This window comes from Mugil cephalus, chromosome 4 (genome assembly GCF_022458985.1).
Source record: "Mugil cephalus isolate CIBA_MC_2020 chromosome 4, CIBA_Mcephalus_1.1, whole genome shotgun sequence".
Lineage (NCBI taxonomy): Eukaryota > Metazoa > Chordata > Actinopteri > Mugiliformes > Mugilidae > Mugil > Mugil cephalus.
This window is the reverse complement of record NC_061773.1, coordinates 14112190-14139282: the sequence shown is the minus strand read 5'-3', so window position 1 is coordinate 14139282 and position 27093 is coordinate 14112190. Positions and strand designations below refer to the sequence as shown.

The window sequence follows — 27093 nt, the reverse complement described above, 5'->3', positions numbered from 1 at the left end:
ATGGAGTCAGTGTGGGAAACTGGGATCAACTTGTTACTCACACTGACTGCAAGGCACGTGTCAAAAGACTCAACTGCATCCAGACAACAGCATGATTACTGTCTTCACTTATTCTAAATTAAATCAATGAGGAACCGCACTCTGACATAACATAGTCCTGTTTATCAAATATGTGTGTTGATGAAGAAAAGATGTTTAAGGGAATATGTATGAAATTAAAACATCCAAAATGATCAGTTATGATGAAATATTTCACCTGTTACACCTCAAACTCAGGTTGAAGGGAGATATCACACATAATTACTAAACCTTAATTCCACGTAGTCTAAATATCAATTTGTATCCTACATGTACATTAAATCATCAACGCTATTACTCCACGTGTGTGATAAGATGATAAGTGTGCACTCAGTCAAAGTCATTGATCCCAGCATCAGGCAGGGTCACCACTTTCACACAGAGCTCTGTGAGTCTCTCTCTATCTCCCCTCCATCCTCCACCTGTTCCCTGAGACCTAACTATTGCTCCAGGGCATTAAACGGGATCATGTTGCTGCTCCACATGTCTTATTGTCTCACAGAGCTCTCTGATTGGTTCAGACTGTGGGAAACATCAAGCAGACCAAGACCCACACATTCATATGGAGATGTGGGAGTATAAATAGGAGGGATGAAGCCAGCAGAGATCAGATTCTCTCTACAGAGACCTCTGCAACACAGAGATCCAGACATGGCACCTACAACCACTGCAGCAATGACCAACTCTCAGGAACATCTCACTCTGACACACAAGGTAAATTGAGAATCTGACAACACTTGAAAATACTTTGTCAAGAGTTTTCTTATTTAACACCAACCTTAGACTCCAGAACAAGTTGATTAATGACTTTCTTCTTCTTCCTGCAGCTCAGAAAACCTCTGGTGGAGAAGTTACGCAGAGAGCGAATCAACAGCAGCATTGAGCAGCTCAAGTCTCTCCTGGGTCCAGAGTTCCTCAAACAGCAGCCAGACTCCAAGCTGGAGAAAGCAGACATCCTGGAGATGACAGTCTGTCTCCTGACACAGATGCAGCAGCAGCATCAACAACCGAGAAGACCGATGGATCACTTCAACAAGCTGCAGTCTTCCTCTGAGAAGAAGAACCTGAGAGAGGCTGACTTCTCTCCTCTGAGCTCCACAGTCCAGACCAGCATCACCAAAGACAAGAGTCCAGTCAACAGCTCCCTTTGGAGGCCGTGGTAGACACCTACAGCCTGGAGTTACAACCAATCCAAATGTAAATGACCACATTGGTCAAAGATTACTGGACTGAAGTCTCTGAAATATTATGGACTTGTTCTTCTGTTTGTACAGAAGGTTTATATTAGTGTTTCTTTGTGAAATGTGACATTTCCTGAGGAAATGACTGAAACAATATCTTTCATGTTAAGAAAGAAAACATCTTGTCATGCATGTTGCATGAACCAAATCTGATTGCATCAGCAATTATCATTTCTGACTGTACTTCAAGTACTGGTTAAACTAAGATAACATTTGTTATCTATTGGCTCTTATTGGTCATTGTGATCAAAATTGTTAGTGTTCTTTTTATGGGCTAATTGTGTTTTTAAACTCTCTGAATCATCAAACTGATCTGTTATAAGATCCAAATGTTTATCTTTTTATTCTTAAAGGTTTTCTAGATGTCAGAGTTCATACTTTTACCTTCACTGTGGGTCAAACATAGTGGTAATGTAATAATAGATCATTTTGATATAATATCTTAATTGTCCTTTATATGGACATGTTGTTAATGTTACATCACTTACAGTGATTACAAAAAAAGATCAGTTTTAAGATCGAGATTTTCATCCTTTACTGCAAAGGTTTTCTTTAATGTCACAACTTTGTTGTGAAGTTTGATTTAGTTTGACTCTATTGACTTTACTGGTCATTAGGAATGATGTGATCTGTTTTAAGGTCAGTCTTAACTGTGTTTTATTTCATTTGGTTATTATGGGTACAGTGTGTACTGTGTCCTCAAATACTGTTAATTGTTTGTCTTTTCTGAAGACAGTTGTTCCTTTACTCTCTCTGAGTACAGTGTGTCTTGTAGAAATCTACAAGTTGTTGTTGTGATGAATCATCACCTCTTGTTGGAGCTTTCAAACTTGATGTGGCTCCATGTGCCTTGATGAATAAACAAACTGCCTATTGAATATGATGTGTTCTCTTGTTACTGTATGTTGTAGTTACCCTCTTTATGAAGACAGGCACGTGTCCTCCATTTTCTGTCACTTTAAGTTGATTGACAGATGTCTCCACCATGTCTCTACATTAGATTGACAAATCCTCATGAAAATAGTTTGTAGACTAATTGTTTATCTCCAACAGACACATTTAGCTTCAAACAAAACATAGCTACATAATGCTATTAAAATTACTGATGTTGAGAGTCGATCAGAGTCATATTGTTCAATTCGTCTGAATTAAGTCGTCAAACCAAATGAAAACATATGGTTGAATGACACTGTTGATGCACTATGACTGTATTTTGGGGAAATTATCAGTTTTAGGTGATTTATTGTATAAAATATATTTTCTCTCCTTAGAGAGGCCACACACTGTGTCTAATGTGATGCATAATAAGGCACACTTCTATTGTTCCTCCAGTGAAAGCAGTGAATAGACAGAGTGTGGGAAACCAGAACAAACTCACTCACAGAGCCTCTGAGGAACAATAGATCCAGACCTTTGGCCTGAAGGGACATAGGTTTAAAAGGAGCCTGAGACTCAAGTTAAATCATGTCTTTAATGGTTCCTCTATTACATCAATAGGAATCAGCACACTTTCAACATGTTATTACTTCATCTTGTTCATGTTTAACTTATATTTCTCCATTATGAGTTTAAGAATCTTGCAGCTGTGATTGATTTCAAACATATTGTCTGTATGTGATATTATCACCTATTAAATTACTCTTTTATTTTATTTATTTGGAGACTCTCTATTATCATCTCTATCAAAACACTCATCCATCACTTGGTGGTTTTATGTTGATGATGATATCCTTATGTTTATAATCATTCCTAATATCATAACAGTCTGTTGTATTGTCCACTTTCCATTTTGTAATTTCCAATTTTTTGTATTCAAGAAGAAAAATAAATCAGCATTTGATCAGTGCTGTATTTTAACTGAGAAAAAAGTCATGTTGTCCAGATGTAGCAGGTGTGTCTTGTGTCTTGTTGTTTGTCGTTGGTGTGAGCAGAAAGTTTCTCTCGGTTTCCCACACTCAGTCTTTGAATGGTGTGGTCAGTGCACTACAAAAGGACCTTGGTTGGAGCTTTTGTGATGTTTGCTGGTGGTGTGCTCTAACAGAGACAGAGGCTGACGTCACCAACCATCTGGAGGGAAACGACCTGATTGGCTGCTTCAGACGTTTTCATTCAAATATTGAGAGACAGTTAAAAATAGAACAATCATCAACATCATGTATTTTTTCCTCTGACACTGATTGAATTTTTAGTTGTAGAAAGTTTCACCTCCAGCTCAACATGAAACCTTTCTGTCATGGACTACTTTAATATGTGTCTACATGAAGGGGGTGATCGACGCAGCTGTTTCATGAAGTGTGCCAAATCCCTGTGGACAATAGTCGGGTGCTGGCGTTGTTAAAGATGCAAATCAACTTGTGCCATGATCTAAGGCAAAACTCCCTTAGAAGCCAGGTCCAACTGGACAACCAACCAGCAGACCAGTGGTCAGCTACTAACTATGTCAGAAACGAGATACAATTAGCCTAGCCACAGAAATAAAAAAACACCAGCTAATTAGCCTAGACACCAGCAGTAGGTAATAGAGATGATGGGAATGCAACTACACTCAGACCAGGACCTTCTCAGGAGGACTCAGACCTTCTGCCTATGTCAAAAACAAGATACAATTAGCCTAGCCACGGAAACGAAACACTCGAAAGCACCAGCTAATTAGCCTGACCGCCTACAGTAAGTAAGAAATGATGGGACATGCAACTCTGCTTCAAACAACATTCCTCCCCCCTGCCAAGATCAGAAGGTACACATAAGAAAACACCAGCAAACGAGCCTAACTAGCAACAGTAGACAGTGTGCTGAATCCTAACATATGTCCAGGATCATCCTGTTGGTATTAAGAGTCAGTTTTGTTAGTTTTCAAGTATGTTAAACATAAGGTTCAGTATAAATTTTAAATTATACTTCGGTCTAACATGTTATGTGACTGACATGTGATGAGAAAGTATTTTAGATCCAAACCCTGTCCTCTTGGTCATCTGTCTCATTGTCTCTTCCTCTCTGTAAATACTTTCACATTTGCAGGACAGACATGAAACAGAAAACAGTTTCTTTCACTTGAGTCATTTTCTCTTTTTATGTCTCTTCAGGGCAGAGGTCTGCTTCTATTGTCCCACTGGGGCTCTGAGAGTGAGTTTTCCCTGGTTTCCCACCATCTGACCCTTTACTGCTTTTACTGGGGGATCAATACACGTGTGTCTCAGTGTGTCTCATTATTCATCACATTAGCTGCAGTGTGTGTCCTCTTTTAGGAGACAACACATAGACAACCTTACATTTTTGTCATTCCAACACGTCAAACTGGTGACGATGGAAATATCCTGACTGAGACTTGATCATTTATGACTAAGGCTGCTTCAATTAATGGCCACACATCATTAACTATATCTACATCTGATCAGTTCAGAGCAGATCTGATGCCTGATGCTGGGATCAGGGATTTTTGATCAGTTACTGGAATTAGATTCTTACTTCAAGTGCTTCTGTTGTACTACAATCTGTATCTAATAACGAACTCATATGATATTATAATTTCATTTCATAAATATGATCTTTAGACTATGGTCCTCGTAAAGTATTGTATTCATGTTATGTAGCACAATCACAAGACTTTCCCCCTTTTGTCAGTGTGAGTAGAAAAGTGAATTCAGTTTCCCACACTGATTCAATCATTTCTGTGACCAAGGAACCACTGAAAGACTTTGAATGGAGCTTTTGAAGCTGGACGTGTGTTGTAGTAGAAAAGGAGCCTGACGTCACCAACCATCTGGAGGGAAAGATCTCCACTGACTGACTGTGACAGTCTGGAAAGTTTGAAACAACCATGAAAACTTGTTCATTCCAACAGCCAAGTTGATGGGACATGTTGTTTGGTGTTTTTATATTGTTACATTTTTCAAGAACTATTTATTTGAATGAGAAAGTGGATCAGAATTTGTTCTGTCTAAATGAGGGTGGGAGGTTGAGGCAGCTGGTCTTTGACATGTACTGATTCCTTTGGAGAATAGTCGGCTGCTGGTGGTGGTGACGATGCTAATCACATTTAACTGGACACACTCTGTCCATTACAAGATGTTAAGACATGTGCCTGAATCCAGATAAATAGTTTGAGGATTCTAATTTTAGTGCAGTACTTTCACGTGATTTTGTTTTTTATTTTAATACTTTTTACAGCTCCTCAAAATCTGATATTGTTTTTTAAATTTAAAATTGGTTGTAAATTAAACAGAGTCAAGTACGTCACTGAAATAATTGGAGGAATCTTTAGTACGTTTCTATCCTTTAAAAATGAAACCCACAACCACAATATGTAGATGTATGTAATGAAATAACTTATCTGTACGTTTATCAAATAAAATTTGAACAGATTCCTCCAGATTCAGGCTCCATGTTGACGTCTGTCTGCTCAGGTCAAAGGTCTGGATCTATTGTCCCACAACGGATCTGAGAGTGAGTTTCCTCCGGTTTCCCACACTCTGTCTTTTCACTGCTTTCACTGAAGGAACAATAGAAGTGTGTCTCCTTACCCATCACATTAGGAGACAATAGTTACTTCAAAGTTTTGGCATTCCACCACCTGGAACTGAGGACTGATCTAAAATGATGACTCAGCTATTTGTTCATCTTGATACTGAAGTAAAGGTGAAATGAAAATATCTCCACTAGCTGTCATCACTTACATTAACCTCCTGCACGTGAATAGAGAGACACAGATAATAAGACTTGATCAGATTTCTCCATCAGTCCATCTGAACATATAATATTCTTACATTTAAACTAAAAGGAGTCTGCATGTGTATTCATGAAAAGACACTTATCTTCCAGATGTGAATCCTGATGTTGGACAGTGAATTATAGACTGATACTGCAGCTCTCTGTTAGTTATGTTTGAAGAATGTTAAAAAAGACACATATATAAATGATCCTTGATTACAGTGAGACAACTATGATGTAGAAGAAATGACATGTAAACACAGACGTTCATTATATTTCAGTGATTTTATTATTGACATGAACTCAGTGTTAGTTCATGAAAGCTCCAACTGGAGTCAGATAGACGTGATGATACATCACAACAATAACTTGGTAACATCTCCAAGACTCTGTACTCAACATGAGTGGAGGAACAGTCGTCTTTACAAAAGACTCAAACGTCATGAAAAGAATCATCATTCAGTTTGACATGAAACATATTTCAAAACAAACACAAACTGCACTTTATAACAAAGACAGAGAGAAAACTGACCTTACAACAGATCATGTTAAAATCATCACAAAGTGATGTGAGCAGGTTAAAACCAAGTGAAGTCAATACATTTTGTGAAAAGAAAAGTTCACAGTCTTTATAATCCACACAGTTTCATGTTGTTACATATCCTTTAAAGAAAAGGAAACAAATACATGTAGATCTTAAAACAGATCAGTGCTGAGTAATCAAAGAGATTAAAATGAAGTCACTTTAAAGAATGTCCAGAAAAAGGACAATTAAATGTTTTTATCAAAACAATAAAACTCAGGAAGTAATAAACTTCATTTCATCACGTATCACCACAAAGTGATGATGGAACACAATCATAGCAAATGATCGTTAGCTTTTGTTTCATTTAAACTGAATAAATGACAAAAGTTCTTTCTTAGTATGAAAGATAATGTTGTCCTGTTTCATTATTTCCATCGGAAATATTTCTTTTTCTATCATTCAACCTTCTGTTCATATAGAAGAACAAGTACTTAAATTTCATTGATTCAGTTCCTGTAATCTTTGACCAACATGGTCTTTTTATCTCGTCTGTTCCATGACAAGATGTTTTCTTTCTTAACATGAAAGATATTGTTTGAGTCATTTCCTCAGGAAATGTCACATTTCACAAAGAAACACTAATATAAACCTTCTGTACAAACAGAAGAACAAGTCCATAATATTTCAGAGACTTCAGTCCAGTAATATTTGACCAATGTGGTCATTTACATTTGGACTGGTTGTAACTCCAGGCTGTAGGTGTCTACCACGGCCTCCAGAGGGAGCTGTTGACTGGACTCTTGTCTTTGGTGATGCTGGTCTGGTCTGTGGAGCTCAGAGGAGAGAAGTCAGCCTCTCTCAGGTTCTTCTTCTCAGAGGAAGACTGCATCTTGTTGAAGTGCTCCATCAGTCTTCTCTGGGACTGAGTATTCACATTCTTCTTGGACAGGAAGTGCACCACCTGTTGGACACACCTGGAGTAGCCCTGATCAACAGAGTCCACAGCTTGATGCTGCTTCTGCTGCAGTCGTCTCAAGAAGTAAACTGTCATCTCCAGGATGTCTGCTTTCTCCAGCTTGGAGTCTGGCTGCTGTTTGAGGAACTCTGGACCCAGGAGAGACTTGAGCTGCTCAATGCTGCTGTTGATTCGCTCTCTGCGTAACTTCTCCACCAGAGGCTTTCTGAGCTGCAGGAAGAAGAAGAAAGTCATTAATCAACTTGTTCTGGAGTCTAAGGTTGATGTTAAATAAGAAAACTCTTCACAAAACATTTTCAAGTGTTGTCAGATTCTCAATTTACCTTGTGTGTCAGAGTGAGATGTTCCTGAGAGTTGGTCATTGCTGCAGTGGTTGTAGGTGCCATGTCTGGATCTCTGTGTTGTAGAGGTCTCTGTAGAGAGAATCTGATCTCTGCTGGCTTCATCCCTCCTATTTATACTCCCACATCTCCATATGAATGCGTGGGTCTTGGTCTGCTTGATGTTTCCCACAGTCTGAGCCAATCAGAGAGCTGGAGAAAAGAAAAGGGAAATCTGTCCTGACACATGCTCAGTGGTCATATTAGTGGGTGACAATAGTCAGATCTCAGGGGAACAGGTGGAGGAGCTCTGTGTAGATCTGGGAAAGTGGTGACCCTGTGGAGAGAGTTGATCTGATGCCTGATGCTGAAATCAATGACTTTGACTGAACACACCATCATCATCTCATGACACATATGAAATAACCTTTTTAGGGGCATTTCTGTTAATTTGATTGATTTATTTATTTTATTATCATGTCTATCAAAACACTCATCCATCACTTGGTGGTTTTATGTTGATGATGATATCCTTATATTTATAATCAGTTTCCACTTTCCATTTTGTATTTTCCAAATTCTTGTATTCAAGAAAAAAAATAAATCAGCATTTGATCAGCAATGTGTTTTAACTGAGGCAAAGTCATGTTGTCCAGATGTAGCAGGTGTGTCTTGTGTCTTGTGTCTTGTGTCTTGTGTCTTGTGGTTTGTCGTTGGTGTGAGCAGAAAGTTTCTCTCGGTTTCCCACACTCAGTCTTTGAATGGTGCGGTCAGTGCACTACAAAAGGACTTTGGTTGGAGCTTTTGTGATGTTTGCTGGTGGTGTGCTCTAACAGAGACAGAGGCTGACGTCACCAACCATCTGGAGGGAAACGACCTGATTGGCTGCTTCAGACGTTTTCATTCAAATATTGAGAGACAGTTAAAAATAGAACAATCATCAACATCATGTATTTTTTCCTCTGACACTGTTGAATTTGTAGTTGTAGAAAGTTTCACCTCCAGCTCAACATGAAACCTTTCTGTCATGGACTACTTTAATATGTCTCTATATGAAGGGGGTGATCGACGCAGCTGTTTCATGAAGTGTGCCAAATCCCTGTGGACAATAATCGGGTGCTGGCGTTGTTAAAGATGCAAATCAACTTGAACTGTGACTCTGGTCTTCAGACATTTCCCACAATCTTTCTGTCCTTAGAAATAAAAAATTAAATACACAAACAGTTAATGTAACAGACCAACAGAGGAATGAGTCTCATAATGTAAAAGTTAATGAGTTACAAGACTGAATCAGAATGAAATTCATTTTTAGACCATCCTGTTGGTATTAAGAGTCAGTCTTGTGGGTTGGAAAGTTTCTTAATTTTAATTTGGAGATACAGCTTCAGTATCTACTTCTTTAATTAATAGGCAAATATTTTAGGGGTTGCCCACAAAGTACTGTTCGTCCAAATGGGATCATCAAACCCACAACTGGTAGAAGGCCATGTGTCTATTTTGTGCTAATGGACGGAGTGTGGGAAAACTCTGGAGGGCAAAGTTTAATGATAAGCACTCCATCAGCAGCCAACTAATTCTCCAAAGGGATTTGGCACACTTCAGGAAAATGATGTCTCCGAAGACACGTCCCACACTCTGAGATGAAATTTATAATCAGTTTAGTTATGATTATGACTGGAGATATCATAATGTCTGTAGACCACAAAAAATAAATAATACATCAGTAAATTTAAAGATTATTTTACTTTATCACATGTATTTTACATGACAACAGATTATTGAGAATAATTTCAGATTTTACAAAGTGTCAGAGCCGTCCAATGAGATCCTTTCCCTCCAGATGGTTGGTGATGTAATGCTCTGTTTCTACTAGGACACACCTCCAGCATCTGTCACACAAGTCTCTTTGTGGATCATTGACTGCAGCACATGGAGTCAGTGTGGGAAACTGGGATCAACTTGTTACTCACACTGACTGCAAGGCACGTGTCAAAAGACTCAACTGCATCCAGACAACGGCACGATTACTGTCTTCACTTATTCTAAATTAAATCAATGAGGAACCACACTCTGACATAACATAGTCCTGTTTATCAAATATGTGTGTTGATGAAGAAAAGATGTTTAAGGGAACATGTATGAAATTAAAACATCCAAAATGATCAGTTATGATGAAACCTTTCACCTGTTAGACCTCAACGTTATTCCTCCACGTGTGTGATAAGATGATAAGTGTGCGCTCAGTCAAAGTCATTGATCCCAGCATCAGGCAGGGTCACCACTTTCACACAGAGCTCTGTGAGTCTCTCTCTATCTCCCCTCCATCCTCCACCTGCTCCCCTGAGACCTAACTATTGTCTCCAGGGCATTAATGGGATCATGTTGCTGCTCCACATGTCTTATTGTCTCACAGAGCTCTCTGATTGGTTCAGACTGTGGGAAACATCAAGCAGACCAAGACCCACACATTCATATGGAGATGTGGGAGTATAAATAGGAGGGATGAAGCCAGCAAAGATCAGATTCTCTCTACAGAGACCTCTACAACACAGAGATCCAGGCATGGCACCTTCAACCACTGCAGCAATGACCAACTCTCAGGAACATCTCACTCTGACACACAAGGTAAATTGAGAATCTGACAACACTTGAAGATATTTTGTCAAGAGTTTTCTTATTTAACACCAACTCTAGACTCCAGAACAAGTTGATTAATGACTTTCTTCTTCTTCCTGCAGCTCAGAAAGCCTCTGGTGGAGAAGTTACGCAGAGAGCGAATCAACAGCAGCATTGAGCAGCTCAAGTCTCTCCTGGGTCCAGAGTTCCTCAAACAGCAGCCAGACTCCAAGCTGGAGAAAGCAGACATCCTGGAGATGACAGTCTGTCTCCTGACACAGATGCAGCAGCAGCATCAAAAACAGAGAAGACCGATGGAGCACTTCAACAAGATGCAGTCTTCCTCTGAGAAGAAGAACCTGAGAGAGGCTGACTTCTCTCCTCTGAGCTCCACAGTCCAGACCAGCATCACCAAAGACAAGAGTCCAGTCAACAGCTCCTCTGGAGGCCGTGGTAGACACCTACAGCCTGGAGTTACAACCAGTTCAAATGTAAATGACCACATTGGTCAAAGATTACTGGACTGAAGTCTCTGAAATATTATGGACTTGTTCTTCTGTTTGTACAGAAGGTTTTTATTTGTGTTTCTTTGTGAAATGTGACATTTCCTGAGGAAATGACTGAAACTATGTCTTTCATGTTAAGAAAGAAAACATCTTGTCATGCATGTTGCATGAACCAAATCTGATTGCATCAGCAATTATTATTTCTGACTGTACTTCAAGTACTGGTTAAACTAAGATAACATTTGTTATCTATTGGCTCTTATTGGTCATTGTGATCAAAATTGTTAGTGTTCTTTTTATGGACTAATTGTGTTTTTAAACTCTCTGAATCATAAGATCCAAATGTTTATCTTTTTATTCTAAAAGGTTTTCTAGATGTCAGAGTTCATACTTTTACCTTCACTGTGGGTCAAACATAGTGGTAATGTAATAATAGATCATTTTGATATAATATCTTAATTGTCCTTTATATGGACATGTTGTTAATGTTACATTACTTACAGTGATTACAAAAAAAGATCAGTTTTAAGATCGAGATTTTCATCCTTTACTGCAAAGGTTTTCTTTAATGTCACAGTTTTGTTGTGAAGTTTGATTTAGTTTGACTCTATTGACTTTACTGGTCATTAATAATGATGTGATCTGTTTTAAGGTCAGTCTTAACTGTGTTTTATTTCATGTGGTTATTATGAGTACAGTGAGAACTGTGTCCTTAAATACTGCTAATTGTTTGTCTTTTCTGAAGACAGTTGTTCCTTTACTCTCTCTGAGTACAGTGTGTCTTGTAGAAATCTACAAGTTGTTGTTGTGATGAATCATCACCTCTTGTTGGAGCTTTCAAACTTGATGTGGCTCCATGTGCCTTGATGAATAAACAAACTGCCTATTGAATATGATGTGTTCTCTTGTTACTGTATGTTGTAGTTACCCTCTTTATGAAGACAGGCACGTGTCCACCATTATCTGTCACTTCAAGTTGATTGACAGATGTCTCCACCATGTCCCTACATTAGATTGACAAATCCTCATGAAAATAGTTTGTAGAGTAATTGTTTATCTCCAACAGACACGTTTAGCTTCAAACAAAACATAGCTACATAATGCTATTAAAATTACTGACGTTGAGAGTTGATCACAGTCACATTGCTCAATTTGTCCGAATTAAGTAGTCAAACCAAATGAAAACATATGGTTGAATGACACTGTTGATGCACTATGACTGTATTTTGGGGAAATTATCAGTTTTAGGTGATTTATTGTATAAAATAGTTTTCTCTCCTTAGAGAGGCCACACACTGTGTCTAATGTGATGCATAATAAGGCACACTTCTATTGTTCCTCCAGTGAAAGCAGTGAATAGACAGAGTGTGGGAAACCAGAACAAACTCACTCACAGAGCCTCTGAGGAACAATAGATCCAGACCTTTGGCCTGAAGGGACACAGGTTTAAAAGGAGCCTGAGACTCACGTTAAATCATGTCTTTAATGGTTCCTCTATTACACCAATAAGAATCAGCACACTTTGAACATGTTATTGCTTCATCTTGTTCATGTTCAACTTATATTTCTCCATTATGAGTTTGAGAATCTCGCAGCCTTGGCATAAATCACTCATCCCAAACCGGACAACAACAAGCACAGATCACTGAATATGAGTCACCTGGACTGAAACCATTTGAATTCACTGAACATAGAGACCATGACCTTGCAAAAGATATTGATCCTGAAAACAACCTTTTCATCAACACACAGACCCCTTGTTAGTATTACACCAAAGAACAGTTTAATAAAAACTTTAAAATGGATGGAGTAATCTCAGTCGTACATTTCAACATTTGAAGTCTAAATTCAAATCTGTCAAAAAAGAAACATTGTTTAAAACAACTAAAGAGCAAGTTCACAGCAATAGCTATCTCTGAAACTTGGCTAACCGAAAATCCACTTGCTTTGATTGAAATAGGGGGGTATGAGATGTATTATATGAACAGTAAACAAAGAACGGGTGAGGAGTAGCAATATACGTTGATAAAACTTACAGAAGTAAACCTATTAATGGCATGTCAGAAGCAATAAACAATGTGATGGAATGTATCACTGTAGAAATGGAGGAATCAGAAATGGAAATGGAAATGGAGGAATCAGAAAGCATACTGATGAGCTGTGTATACAGAACGCCAGGATCAAGTGTTCAAGCATTTAATGAGAAGCTATCAAATTTATATGAGAAAAGAAATAATAAGAAATAGTTTTTGGATGTGGGGATATTAATATTGATCTGTTGAACCCACTTGAAAACACTAACACGATGGAATTCACCAACTCAATGTACAGCATGGGCCTCTATCCTCTAATAACCTGTCAGACCAGAATAACAACACATAGTGCGACACTAATTGATAACATTTTCACCAATGGAATTGATAAGAAATTAACAAGTGGAATAATAATCAGTGACACAAGTGATCATTTAGTTTTTACTGAACAGGAAGATGAAAACAAGTTAATGTTGTTTAAATGTTATTTCTTGTCTTAAATTCTCTCAATTCAGCCATGTAGTGAAATCTCTTCTCTACTTTTTGTCACACTGTGACCTGAATGGATAAAAACAATGTTGCACCATTTTATACAGACTCAACTCAGAGCCAGTACTCAAAAACAGAAGAAGACTGTTTATAATAATTATTTCATTTTAAATTGGAAATAGAGTTTGAGTACAAGTACTGTTCGTCCAAAGGGGACCATCAAACCCACAACTGGTAGAAGGCCATGTGTCTATTTTGTGCTAATGGACGGAGTGTGGGAAAACTCTGGAGGGCAAAGTTTAATGATAAGCACTCCATCAGCAGCCAACTAATTCTCCAAAGGGATTTGGCACACTTCAGGAAAATGATGTCGCCCAAGACACCTCCCTCGTAACTCTATGGTCAGTAATCACTTATGATTATGACTGGAGATATGATGATGTCTGTAAACCACAAATATAAATAATACATCAGTAAACTTATAGATTTTTTTACTTTATCACATGTATTTTACATGACAACAGATTATTGAGAATAATTTCAGATTTTACAAAGTTTCAGAGCCGTCCAATGAGATCTTTTCCCTCCAGATGGTTGGTGATGTAATGCTCTGTTTCTACTAGGACACACCTCCAGCATCTGTCACACAAGTCTCTTTGTGGATCATTGACTGCAGCACATGGAGTCAGTGTGGGAAACTGGGATCAACTTGTTACTCACACTGACTGCAAGGCACGTGTCAAAAGACTCAACTGCATCCAGACAACGGCACGATTGCTGTCTTCACTTATTCTAAATTAAATCAATGAGGAACCGCACTCTGACATAACATAGTCCTGTTTATCAAATATGTGTGTTGTTGAAGAAAAGATGTTTAAGGGAACATGTATGAAATTAAAACATCCAAAATGATCAGTTATGATGAAATCTTTCACCTGTTACACCTCAAACTCAGGTTGAAGGGAGATATCACACATAATTACTAAACCTTAATTCCCACGTCGTCTAAATATCAATTTGTATCCTACATGTACATTAAATCACCAACGTTATTCCACCACGTGTGTGATAAGATGATAAGTGTGCGCTCAGTCAAAGTCATTGATCCCAGCATCAGGCAGGGTCACCACTTTCACACAGAGCTCTGTGAGTCTCTCTCTATCTCCCCTCCATCCTCCACCTGTTCCCCTGAGACCTAACTATTGCCTCCAGGGCATTAAAGGGATCATGTTGCTGCTCCACATGTCTTATTGTCTCACAGAGCTCTCTGATTGGTTCAGACTGTGGGAAACATCAAGCAGACCAAGACCCACACATTCATATGGAGATGTGGGAGTATAAATAGGAGGGATGAAGCCAGCAGAGATCAGATTCTCTCTACAGAGACCTCTGCAACACAGAGATCCAGACATGGCACCTACAACCACTGCAGCAATGACCAACTCTCATGAACATCTCACTCTGACACACAAGGTAAATTGAGAATCTGACAACATTTGAAAATAATTTGGCATGAGTTTTCTTATTTAACACCAACTCTAGACTCCAGAACAAGTTGATTAATGACTTTCTTCTTCTTCCTGCAGCTCAGAAAGCCTCTGGTGGAGAAGTTACGCAGAGAGCGAATCAACAGCAGCATTGAGCAGCTCAAGTCTCTCCTGGGTCCAGAGTTCCTCAAACAGCAGCCAGACTCCAAGCTGGAGAAAGCAGACATCCTGGAGATGACAGTCTGTCTCCTGACACAGATGCAGCAGCAGCATCAAAAACAGAGAAGACCGATGGAGCACTTCAACAAGATGCAGTCTTCCTCTGAGAAGAAGAACCTGAGAGAGGCTGACTTCTCTCCTCTGAGCTCCACAGTCCAGACCAGCATCACCAAAGACAAGATTCCAGTCAACAGCTTCCTCTGGAGGCCGTGGTAGACACCTACAGCCTGGAGTTACAACCAGTCCAAATGTAAATGACCACATTGGTCAAAGATTACTGGACTGAAGTCTCTGAAATATTATGGACTTGTTCTTCTGTTTGTACAGAAGGTTTTTATTTGTGTTTCTTTGTGAAATGTGACATTTTCTGAGGAAATGACTGAAACAATATCTTTCATGTTAAGAAAGAAAACATCTTGTCATGCATGGTGCATGAACCTAATCTGATTGCATCAGCAATTATTATTTCACACTTTACTCCATGTACTGGTAGTGTATAATTTATAATGTCATGGTAACATCTGTTATCCTTTGATTAGTATTGATCTTTTGGATCAGAAAGTCTGTCATTTCTCAAAACATATGTGTTGTAAGCTCTACATGTTTATTCCCTTTTCTTCTGAAGGCTCTGATTCTACTGCTTTTGTTTACTAAAAGCAAATTATTGACTTTTTGTCTTTTCTGAAGACAGTTGTTCCTTTACTCTCTCTGAGTACAGTGTGTCTTGTGGAAATCTATAAGTTGTTGTTGTGATGAATCATCACCTCTTGTTGGAGCTTTCAAACTTGATGTGACTCCATGTGCCTTCATGAATAAACAAACTGCCTATTGAATATAACGTGTTCTCTTGTTACTGTATTTTTAAGTTGTTTACAGAATAACACTCAGAATAACAGTCAGTTCTGATTTGTTTCTCAGTAGACATTTTATGAACTGATGTTTTTAGATTTGACTCATTAAGCACTTGGGATAAAATGAGATATGTTCATTTTGACATAATTTTTTTTTTAATTTTGTCTACTGACATCCAGGAATGAGGCACGATGTAAATGAACGTACATACTTTGGGTGGGTATTGGCAAAGACTTCACGATACGATATGTATCACGATACTTGAGTCACAATACGATACGTAATTACGTATTATAATATTGTGATATATTGCGATGTTCTATGTAGTTCACTGAGAAATTTTAAATGCAGTTTAACATAAACGTATACATGTACATCAGATGACAGTGATAATTCATTGGACATATTGAGTCAACAAACAATATTAATCCAAATGATCCATTTCCAATTTATTGCGGTTGTACAGAAAAAGTGGTGGTGGAGGTGCAGAAGTCGTTCGCAATCGACCCAAAATATGGCTTTTTCTTTTTAAATTTAAAATAAGACATCCAAAATCGATACTGCATTGGAAGTAAAAGTATTGCGATATATTGCCATTTCGATATTTTTTTCCCACCCCTAGTACATACCACAATTAACATGAAAGATGACATGTTAATTCTAAGTTGGTATACGCCGGTAACAAGTGTACTGATACACTAAGCAAACATCTAAGTAAATGAGTTTAATGTGTACTTTATACATCAGTTCTCAGCAGCGAATGAGACAGAGAAAGCAAGACAGATTAAAAGGGAAGTCAAATGTGCATATACACTGTAGACACACACACTTCCAACTATTTGCAGACAGTATTTATTTTCTCAAGGCTATTGTATTGTAAATATAATCATCATCAAACTTACATGATGTTTATAACACACGAGCAGGTAACCTTTCTAATTTGGGTTCTGAGAGAGTTAGCTAGTTAGCCATTTAGCTGTGACACCAAAGACCTGCTGATGTCTTTGCATATCTTACCAACCACCTTATTGCTTTTTAAGTCTTCATATCCAGGGCAGGGCATGAAGGCTACATGGCCTGGTAGTGCAGTGGTCAATACTGCTGTTAACACTGTTTGCAAGAATATGCTGGGTTCAAACCTCCCGTGGTGAGTTTGTGGGTTCTACCTTTTCTGAGGCCTTTCTCTCCGTTCTCTTCTCACAGTCCTAAAACATGCATGTTGGTTAGAGTGTTGCGTCTGGGTCTGGAGTTTATCCCAGCAGACAGGCTGAGTACACCACAGTGAGGTCTCCAGCTAAGTACTAAGTACTAAAGAGTAAAAAAAAAAACAACCATTCACACTCATAGTGCAGCGAGTTTGGAATCAGCCCTGACATGCAAGTCTTTGGAAGCTGGAGCACCCACGAAGAACACGTAAATGTTAATAATATAACCTTGAATTTTTCATTTTTTTTAAATGATACACATTCTTAAAACCTTCTTTCAGTGTTGAGTGTTTCAATATTATTTTTAAATAGGGTTCAAAGTCTCATGTATTATTGGATCATTAGTACTGCTGCATTCATATTGTGTATCAAATACCATATTCATAGTGTGCATGAGCAATTCTATCACTAACACGACATGTTATTTTCGACTTATTATGGCGCTTTTAAAGCACAATTATATGTTCGCACCTTAAATCATTATGGAGACCGATGTACCCACCAGGCTCAGGTGGGTTTATGCCCCTGCCTATCTGCCCTCCATCTGCCTTCGTGTCTCTCTGCTGTCTGTTCAGAGGCTCAGGTTTCCCATTTTCCCTCCTCTCAGCCCCCACAGCTCCCTGCACAAGCCAGAACGTGCCCCAGTCACACGCCCTCCTCTTTCTCTGGTGCTGGGAGCCACGGTGACACACGGCTTCCCACACTTCAGTATGCAGCCCGCTCAGCGGCTCACACAATGGAAGTGTGTCTGCTCTAACAAAGCCTCAGGACCCATTCTCAGGCAGGGAAAGGACAGAAGGCCACTTCACGGATAAACCATCTGGTTTGGCTGTAACTCACCACTGAGACACACAGAGGGAGAAAATGTAACATTAAATTATTATTATAGCTTTGAGGCATTTTGAGGTCATAATAATAATAATGATTTTTAACATTTTAGTTAAGGTTTTCATTTTCAAATGTCAAAAGGATTTATCAGTGAAAACGAGAGCGCAAAAAAGTCAATGGCTGTTTAGAGACACAATTCATTTTCAGGAATAAAAACTTTTATGATTTTTAATGCAAGACAGAAACATGCGCTGAAAGATTTGATCAGCAGTGGGGCATATTTTATTTTATTTTATACTTTTTTTTAGCTTTGGATTAGTATTTAGTATTAAATCATCTGCGCTATGTGTCCACATGGTCAGTGTCCAAGTCTGAGCGTCACAGTGGGAAACCAAATTTTCCCGTGTCCACTTCAGGAAAAACATTTTCCCACTGACCTTTCTGCTGCGTGGCACTCAGATAAAGCATCCCACCTGTTCTCCTTGACAGCCATTAAATTCAGCCCATTGTCTGGAGCTCCGGGTCTCCTGATTGGCCAGGCAGCAGAAAGAGCGCAAGGACGAGCAGCATAAATACAGAGCAGAGACGCAGATGTAAACAGAGACGTCGCCTCAACCTTTGCAAGCGCAACTCCAGATCCTCCCAGCAAAAAGAAAACCAACCTCGATATGTCTCTCTACGCAGACCTCGCTCTCCAGGACAGCGTGAAGGAGCAGCTCTTCAGGTGAGCTAAAGTCATTTCTTCCTCACTGCGAACTGTTTGTCTTTACCGAGTCCTTTTCACTGAAACGATGAACGCGTCAGTAAACGTTGTGACTTTGTTTCTCTCAGGTGTAAACTTCACATGCTGGAGAGGAAATGCAGCATCGGAGTGGAGAAGCTGAAGGCTCTGATTGGGGAGCACCTGCAGAACGGGATCCCAGTATCAGACATCCTGGAGAAAACAAAGTGCTTCCTCACCCTGAGAAAAGCCCTGCTGTTGCACAGCGGCTACTCCAAATATTCAAGGGACATTTTACGCCTGTTTCCAGACGCAGAGGAAGACTTGGCTCCGCTGTGTTTTTAAGAGCCGGGCAACAGAAGAACACCAGAACCGGATTAAAACTACTGCATGTGTGATGAGCAGCGGACTACAGGTTTTGGTGGCGAGCGTCTTGTGTGAACTGCATTGTTAATGCATTAGGACAAGGAGTTCTTCAGAGACTGATGAGGCTTGTTAGCCCCATTTAAACGTTTTACAGAATACCTTTATTTAAAGGTTAAGAGAAGGTTTCGTTCTCACTGTCAGTTGCCAGATGATTCAGAAGTGAAGTTATTGTCTGTGCAGGAGACTGCAGTGTCTTACACTGAGCTGCTATTTGTGGGATTTATGATTCCACTTGTTATAAATTTTGCAGTCCTCCAGCGCAGTCTTTTAACTATGCAAGATTTGCGTTATCGAAGTATTTTTGTACGTTTTAATGGATTTTTATTTTGCCAATAGAAGTTTTGACTGATCGCTCCTGTATCCATTATAGGCCAACATTGTGTGATTACACTTTGTGTCTTACTGCCTTGCTTCAAGGTGTAGTGTATAATTATACCCTTAAATGCCAACCTTTCTTCTGAAAAGGGATCCATCGTTGTTTTGTGTATGCCATGTATGCATATTTTGTTTTATTCATCGGCTTTATTTTTTATTCATCCAAAGTGGATTTAAATCTGTTTTTGTGTTGTCGCATATTTCGAGAAAATAAACATCTGAAGATGAATTTATATTTCACGTGACTTCATTCATTATTGTGCTTTTGTTACTGTTAGGGTTATAGTTGGATGGGATTTTTAGAAGGACACTCATTTTCTGAGTCTTGTTTTGTGACTTCGGGGATAAAACATTATTGTAGCATTTGTTGTCTTTGTATATCTATGAAGACAAACAGACCTGTTTCAGTTTTTTTTTCTCAGTAGCACCTTCATGCCTGTATTGCTATTTGAAAGAAAGGGGAAAACACATCAAGAAAGCTGAAACAAGTCTAGTTACCTTTGACTTTTGATTAAATTAAGTTCCCGATGTGGCCAAGTGATGGTGACATGAAGGCTACAAAATTCCCAGCAGTGTCTCTGCATGGAGCATTTTGCAGCTCAGTCTGAAATGTTTTCCTCTGGTAGAAGTTTTAAAAAACAGCCCAGGGCTTAAACTGTTACACATTTAAAGAAATTGTGCTGTAACTTACCCATTTCCTCACATGCAGCTTTACAAGCACTATAATATATATACAAATTAAAGAAAAAAAAATGCACAAATGAGAGCAATATAACTCTGAAAGTGTAAATATGCAGCTGGTGAATGTAAAATTTTCTGAATAGTTAACTACTCCATCAAACTGAAGACTGTTTTGGAGCGGCACATTAGACAGAGGTGGCCACCTCCATCATCCGGACATGAAATATGGGATTTATGTTTTGAATAAATGGCGTTCATCCCACCAGCAGAGTCGCAAAGACATGGAACATCTGCTGCTGTTGTGCAGGCAGATGAGGCCCAGATACAGTGTGGTGCTTCTCATAATCATTTGTCATCCAGTTTGATGCATCACCACATTTTGAGTTGACTGAGCTGAGACTCAGATGGTTGAAGTCACCGCCCATCATGTTTTTGCGTAATCTAAATCATAAATTGACGTCGGTCGGATATTTTGGAGTAATAAAACACGTAATAAAACACATGTGGGTATAAGCAGCAGTGGTAGATACAAGACGCTAGAAAAGCAGAGTTTGTTGTTTTTTGTGATTGTTTTAATGCGCATCACTTGGCTTGAAGAGATACATTCATCTTGACACATTTTACAAACAACAAGTCCTTCATTGAAGGCATAGGCGCTGTCACTCACAGAGTTATAAAGCAGCACATCGGTCTCGAACTTCATCTGCTAAAAACGCAGAGGGAAAACATCCAGACGGTTTGTGAATGTCACAGAAAAATCTTAGACGTGTTCGACATGAATGAATGTCTCTCCTAAATAGAGAAATATGTATACACATCACGTTCAGCGTTGCCACCAATTTGAGGGATTTCACACTGAGAAAAATAACATCTACCTTACAGAGTAAAACAGAATCAGAAATACTGTAAGAGGGCTGTGAATATCACAGAAACACAGAATCTGACCTTTACAAAAGGCAGTCTGAAGGAAGCACTATTGTAATGCAGGCAATGACTCTTCAAAATGAGATGACCACTAACAAGCGTCTTAGTACAGGTACTGGTATATGAGAGATTTTTACTTCCGAGCATCACTTTTGTACAAGTCCTTTGGTGTCTACCACGGCCTCCAGAGGAAGCTGTTGACTGGACTCTTGTCTTTGGTGATGCTGGTCTGGACTGTGGAGCTCAGAGGAGAGAAGTCAGCCTCTCTCAGGTTCTTCTTCTCAGAGGAAGACTTGTTGAAGTGGTCCATCAGTCTTCTCTGGGACTGAGTCTTCACCTCCTCCTTGGACAGGAAGTGCACCACCTGTTGGACACACCTGGAGTAGCCCTGATCAACAGAGTCCACAGCTTGATGCTGTTGCTGCTGCTGCTGCAGTCGTCTCAGGAAGTAAACTGTCATCTCCAGGATGTCTGCTTTCTCCAGCTTGGAGTCTGGCTGCTGTTTGAGGAACTCTGGACCCAGGAGAGACTTGAGCTGCTCAATGCTGCTGTTGATTCGCTCTCTGCGTAACTTCTCCACCAGAGGCTTTCTGAGCTGCAGGAAGAAGAAGAAAGTAATTAATCATCTTGTTCTGGAGTCTAGAGCTGATGTTAAATAAGAAAACTCTTGACAAAATATCTTCAAATGTTGTCAGATTCTCAATTTACCTTGTGTGTCAGAGTGAGATGTTCCTGAGAGTTGGTCATTGCTGCAGTGGTTGTAGGTGCCATGTCTGGATCTCTGTGTTGCAGAGGTCTCTGTAGAGAGAATCTGATCTCTGCTGGCTTCATCCCTCCTATTTATACTCCCACATCTCCATATGAATGTGTGGGTCTTGGTCTGGCTTGAGTTTCTCACAGTCTCGACCAATCAGAGAGCGCAGGAAGACAATAAAGGATGAGAGACGCTGAATGGTGTTATTGCCTTAGGGATAATAGTTAGGTCTCAGGGGAACAGGTGGAGGACCGGGGTGGGTGGGGTGGAGGCAGACTCGCGGAGCTCTGTGTGAATCTGGGAAAGTGGTGACCCTGTAGAGAGAGCAGATCAATGACTTTGACTGAGCGCACACTTAGTATCTCATCACACGTGTTGGGGAAAAACCTTTTATGATGTAATGTAAGACTTTATTAAGGATTTTATTAAAATATAGTTTTACCAAGGGTTAACTTTGCTTAAAAATGTGAGTGTTAAGTTTCTTCATGGGATGCTCACTTTATATTACATTATACATATACAACAAAATGACTGCAGATAAGTTTTCCTCTCGCTGGGTCAGTTTCTTTTTATTAAACTCTAAGAATGTAATATTATCCTGAATACAAAGGAAACTTTTGAAATAAACACTATTTTGTTGTCAGCAGCTGGATAAAAAAAAAAGTCTCGGCCATCTTTTAAATGAAACTTGACTGCAGCTATTGCAAATAAGTTTTAAGTTAAAATCCATAGATCTATAGCACAATGACCAATTTAGGAATGGACTCCCTTTCATCCTCCCGTCAAAATAAACCGTCTGGAATGCGAAGGATCACTCCGGGTCCAAAGGAGGGGAAAAGGAGCTTTTGAATGTCCATTAATCCTCGGCGTGCCTGCATTCCCCACAGCGGTTTTACAAAAGCCTGGTAATGCCGAGCCTTGATGACAGGAATTTCCATTGAGAGGCAGTGAGACAAAACACGTAAACTGACTCTATAATTAATGTGATGTGCAACCAGACACACTTCTTTTGTTCTTGAAAGCGGTGAATGGACAGAGTGTGGGAAACCAGAGAAAACTCACTCACAGAGCCCCTGAGGGACAATAGAGACAGGCCAGACAAAGACGTCTGTGAAGGGGGGAAGGAATTCTTTACTACTGAATTTTAAATATTTACATTATTCTCTCACTAAACTTGAGAATATTTTTAGTCATGATGTTGATTTGATATTTTAATATTTTGTAAATGACGAGGTTTGCAGCTTGTTTAAATGGATTCAATTACTTTTCAATTAAAAAAACAATGAGTCCTAATTCTTGAATGGACGGTTTGATTTATTTAGCACATTTTTATACTGTAGACGCCATCTTTTTTTTAAAATGCAAAAAATGTTTTAAACCAAAAATGCTTTTTTTTTTCAACAACCACAAACGTAAAGGGACCCATAACCAAAGAGACAATTTTTTATTCTTTTGGGAAAAATATATTTATAACACACATACACAATAATAATAATTTGCTTAACATTGACAAATACTGTATATAAACTGTGCACAAATGAGAAAAAGAGGAAAAAACCTGTGCACGTGTGAGCTGACAATGCAAATTTATATTACAATAATATATAAGCAGTTTCTGTGGGAAAAAGGTCCATTAAAAAGTATTTATATCTGGTCTCAGCCACAATATCATAAACATACATTAATTGCATATGTGCGTGTGCATGAGGCTAAATATGGGCTGAGTTTGGGGAATTAGAATTGTTCTTCACGCAAACCTATTTCGTAGATTGCTTGTTAAGTTGCATCCCCAGTCAAAATATTTGTGTTTATTTCTCTTATTCTCTCAGCCTAATTGAGCAGAGATTAAACAACAAACTTCACCCCCAGGGCAGAGCCTGGGAGCTACTTGCGTGTGGGGGTGAATTAGCATTTAACAAGGCACATGTCTATTGTTGAGTGGGAGCGCTGTCAATGGGCAGAGTGTGGGAAAGCAGCGAGAGGGAGAGTCACAGTTCAGTGTGATTACCATCGTCAGCCCCACCAGCACCTGACTATAAGAGTTGGCACACTTCAGAGGAAGATCTTGTTTTTTCTTTTTTTCTTTCTCTCTGTCTGTCTCCGTTAGCTGCCAACTCTGAAACTGTTGCCAGCTTCATTTCCACTCCTCGCAACAGGGTCATTATTTTTAATCAAACCTTTCTTATTTATCCCATTGACGGATGCAAAAATGTCAGGACCCTTATAAAGACGGTTGTAGTGACTTTTGTCTCGCCCAGTGTTTTAACATGCAGACGCTTTTGTGTGAACGTTGCAGATTGAGAACCGAAAGACAAACTTATTTTTGTGAAATTTGTTAGAATAAAAAGGAAACTCGTGTTCTAAGAACAATTAACCATTCAGCCAATCTTCCACTTAAATCCCCTTTCACTTTTGAACATTTGAAGATACAGAAGACTTGGTGAATAACAATGATAAAGTTACGTTTTTTTATATATAGCTTTAAACCCCTCAGAAAACTCAGCCATAGCCCTTCATTAAATCCAGATGTTTACTACCATCAGGTTGGGTCTTTTTAACAACACAGTACTCATTCACACTCCTATTGTGTTGCATTGATCTCAGGTTTCTGTGGGAAACCCCAACTAACTCTTAACTCATTGAAACAACCTGCTACAAGACAGAGGACACATCTGTTTCATCTAGAGATTCTGTTGCTCAGTTGATGTCTTATTATTAGCACCTACCTGGGACAAATATGTGCTTGGCTTTAGCAAAGATAATATGCTGCTACATTTTATATAAAAAAACACTTTATTTTGTTATTTATTTTTATTTATTTTACATTAGAAATGATTAAATCTAAAGATGACATTTCAATCATGAGACTTCTGTATTAAAATGAATTGTATTGACAGCGAAAAATGCAACGCTACGCTCTTCTTGTTAGTCCTCCACGTGTGTGATAAGATGATGAACGTGTGCTCAGTCAGAGCCATTGATCCCAGATCTGCTCCCTCCGCTGGGTCACCACTTTCCCAGATTCACACAGAGCTCTGTCAGCTTCTCTCCATCTCTTCTCAGTCATCCACCTGTTCCCCTGAGACCTAACTATTGTCCCTCAAGCCGTATAAAAGCATTCACCATGCTGCCCCTCCGCATGCCTTATTGTCTCGCAGAGCTCCGTGATTGGTCGAGACTGTGAGAAACTTCAGTCAGTCCGAGACCCACACATTCATATGGAGATGTGGGAGTATAAATAGGAGGGATGAAGCCAGCAGAGATCAGATTCTCTCTACAGAGACCTCTACAACACAGAGATCCAGACATGGCACCTACAATCACTACAGCAATGACCAACTCTCAGGAACATCTCCCTCTGACACACAAGGTAAATTGAGAATCTGACAACATTTGAAAATGTTTTGTGAAGAGTTTTCTTATTTAACACCAACTCTAGACTCCAGAACAAGTTGATTAATGACTTTCTTTTTCTTCCTGCAGCTCAGAAAGCCTCTGGTGGAGAAGTTACGCAGAGAGCGAATCAACAGCAGCATTGAGCAGCTCAAGTCTCTCCTGGGTCCAGAGTTCCTCAAACAGCAGCCAGACTCCAAGCTGGAGAAAGCAGACATCCTGGAGATGACAGTTTACTTCCTGAGACGACTGCAGCAGCAGCAGCATCAAGTTGTGGACTCTGTTGATCAGGGCTACTCCAGGTGTGTCCAACAGGTGGTGCACTTCCTGACCAAGGAGGAGGTGAAGATTCAGCCCCAGAGAAGACTGATGGAGCACTTCAACAAGCTGCAGTCTTCCTCTGAGAAGAAGAACCTGAGAGAGGCTGACTTCTCTCCTCTAGGCTCCACAGTCCAGACCAGCATCACCAAAGACAAAAGTCCAGTCAACAGCTCCCTCTGGAGGCCGTGGTAGACACCTACAGCCTGGAGTTACAACTGCGAAAACTGAAAAGACCATGTTGGTCAAAAGTTGTCATTAGACATATTACGCATTTACCTTTCATTTTGGAAAGCGTATTTTATTCTATTAATAACAGATCTTGGCTTATTGATTAATCAGTGTGATCAAAAATAGACCAGTATTGGTTGCATGGTGACACCTGCTTCAAATTCCTGTGAATTACATGACAAGAATTGTCAAATGTTAACTACGTTCTGGTAGTGTTTTTCCCTCTATGCATATTTTTCTGATGCGAGTATATTGTATGTATTGATTTCACACGTGAAAGATTATTGACCCATGTTGGGTCTTGCAGTTATCTGTTCTATAATCAACATGTTTTGTTGTATCAACAGCATAGATGTATGAAAGGATGACATTATTTTCTTGCAGTATAAGTGAGGAAGTCCACTTTGTTGAGTGTTTACTAAACGATTCATCTTTCATAAAGATGCTGGAGCAATTCACTCTACTCTGTTTGAATACACTGTCTTGGAATACAAGATTATTCTGTGATGTATCATCACTACTGATGCCTCGGTGGAGGAACACAAACAGCACATGTCTTTTTCTTTTTGAATAAAAAATATCATCTGAATCTGGAATTATCTTGTCTCATTCTTTTTAGTGACAACAGTGATCAAAGTTATGACTGTAGGGGGGCTGCAGAGGTGATATTATTAATTGGGTTACTCTATTAGATTTCATTAATTTGTAAGGAGGCTTATATTGTCTCAATCTTTCTCTTTGTAGTCCACATAAACAACAGTTTTCATGGAGGACACTTTCTGGTGAGGCTGACCACTACCTTCTAGTGCCTGGCTGTCAAATTTGGGGCCAAACCAATCACATTTGGCCTGCGCCTTGTCCACTGCAAAAAAAAATTTCCCCACCATCAGCGCTTAGGATCTGGGTTCCCGCACTGTCCTTGCTCTCATTGCATACTATTTATTGATGAACTTCCACTGCTCAGGCCGTGGTACAGGTACCGTGTACACGTGTAAAGGTTGGCATCACTAGTCATCATTACCATAATGGCAGCTTTTTACATGTGTACACACACACCTGTATAAGTGTATATACTTGTACACTTGTACTGTGTACACCTGTACCTGTACACGTATACACACGTATACACACGTGTACATACACATACATGCGTGTACATACACATACATGCGTGTACACGGGAGTAT

The 27093-nt window shown here is 39.3% G+C and overlaps 4 protein-coding genes and 1 pseudogene across 6 annotated transcripts; 3 read left to right on the top strand and 2 right to left on the bottom strand.

The window, feature by feature from the left end:
- The first annotated feature begins 669 nt into the window (after positions 1-669).
- Positions 670-26502, top strand: LOC125006695 (protein hairy-like). 2 transcript variants are annotated; one of them, XM_047582975.1, is made up of 3 exons: positions 670-792; positions 906-1265; positions 25895-26502. In XM_047582975.1, the coding sequence occupies exons 1-2, from the start codon at positions 670-672 to the stop codon at positions 1239-1241; spliced, it is 459 nt and encodes a 152-aa protein (XP_047438931.1). In that variant the 3' UTR covers positions 1242-1265; positions 25895-26502. The 2 variants fall into 2 exon arrangements, with proteins under 2 accessions (XP_047438931.1, XP_047438930.1); XM_047582974.1 differs by lacking the exon at positions 25895-26502 and having other exon boundaries at positions 906-2197.
- Positions 6311-7978, bottom strand: LOC125006688 (transcription factor HES-5-like). The gene is made up of 2 exons (XM_047582967.1): positions 7852-7978; positions 6311-7738 (listed from the first exon to the last, which is right to left on the bottom strand). The coding sequence occupies exons 1-2, from the start codon at positions 7972-7974 to the stop codon at positions 7316-7318; spliced, it is 546 nt and encodes a 181-aa protein (XP_047438923.1). The 5' UTR covers positions 7975-7978; the 3' UTR covers positions 6311-7315.
- On the top strand, positions 10351-11861 carry LOC125006693 (annotated as a pseudogene).
- LOC125006687 (transcription factor HES-5-like) lies at positions 14887-26502 on the top strand. 2 transcript variants are annotated; one of them, XM_047582966.1, is made up of 3 exons: positions 14887-14965; positions 15079-15204; positions 25574-26502. In XM_047582966.1, the coding sequence occupies exons 1-3, from the start codon at positions 14903-14905 to the stop codon at positions 25868-25870; spliced, it is 486 nt and encodes a 161-aa protein (XP_047438922.1). In that variant the 5' UTR covers positions 14887-14902; the 3' UTR covers positions 25871-26502. The 2 variants fall into 2 exon arrangements, with proteins under 2 accessions (XP_047438922.1, XP_047438921.1); XM_047582965.1 differs by lacking the exons at positions 14887-14965; positions 15079-15204 and adding an exon at positions 25190-25334 and having other exon boundaries at positions 25448-26502.
- Positions 20837-22041, bottom strand: LOC125006689 (transcription factor HES-5-like). Its single transcript, XM_047582968.1, has 2 exons — positions 21919-22041; positions 20837-21805 (listed from the first exon to the last, which is right to left on the bottom strand). The coding sequence occupies exons 1-2, from the start codon at positions 22039-22041 to the stop codon at positions 21383-21385; spliced, it is 546 nt and encodes a 181-aa protein (XP_047438924.1). The 3' UTR covers positions 20837-21382.
- Positions 26503-27093: the final 591 nt, after the last annotated feature.

Coding starts and splice junctions, on each gene's coding strand:
- LOC125006695 (XM_047582975.1), top strand. CDS start 670: ATGAAGCCAGCAGAGATCAGATTCTCTCTACAGAGACCTCTGCAACAC. Junction 793..905: donor ATCTCACTCTGACACACAAG/GTAAATTGAGAA, acceptor TTCTTCCTGCAG/CTCAGAAAACCTCTGGTGGA.
- LOC125006688 (XM_047582967.1), bottom strand. CDS start 7,974: ATGAAGCCAGCAGAGATCAGATTCTCTCTACAGAGACCTCTACAACAC. Junction 7,739..7,851: donor ATCTCACTCTGACACACAAG/GTAAATTGAGAA, acceptor TTCTTCCTGCAG/CTCAGAAAGCCTCTGGTGGA.
- LOC125006689 (XM_047582968.1), bottom strand. CDS start 22,041: ATGAAGCCAGCAGAGATCAGATTCTCTCTACAGAGACCTCTGCAACAC. Junction 21,806..21,918: donor ATCTCACTCTGACACACAAG/GTAAATTGAGAA, acceptor TTCTTCCTGCAG/CTCAGAAAGCCTCTGGTGGA.
- LOC125006687 (XM_047582965.1), top strand. CDS start 25,212: ATGAAGCCAGCAGAGATCAGATTCTCTCTACAGAGACCTCTACAACAC. Junction 25,335..25,447: donor ATCTCCCTCTGACACACAAG/GTAAATTGAGAA, acceptor TTCTTCCTGCAG/CTCAGAAAGCCTCTGGTGGA.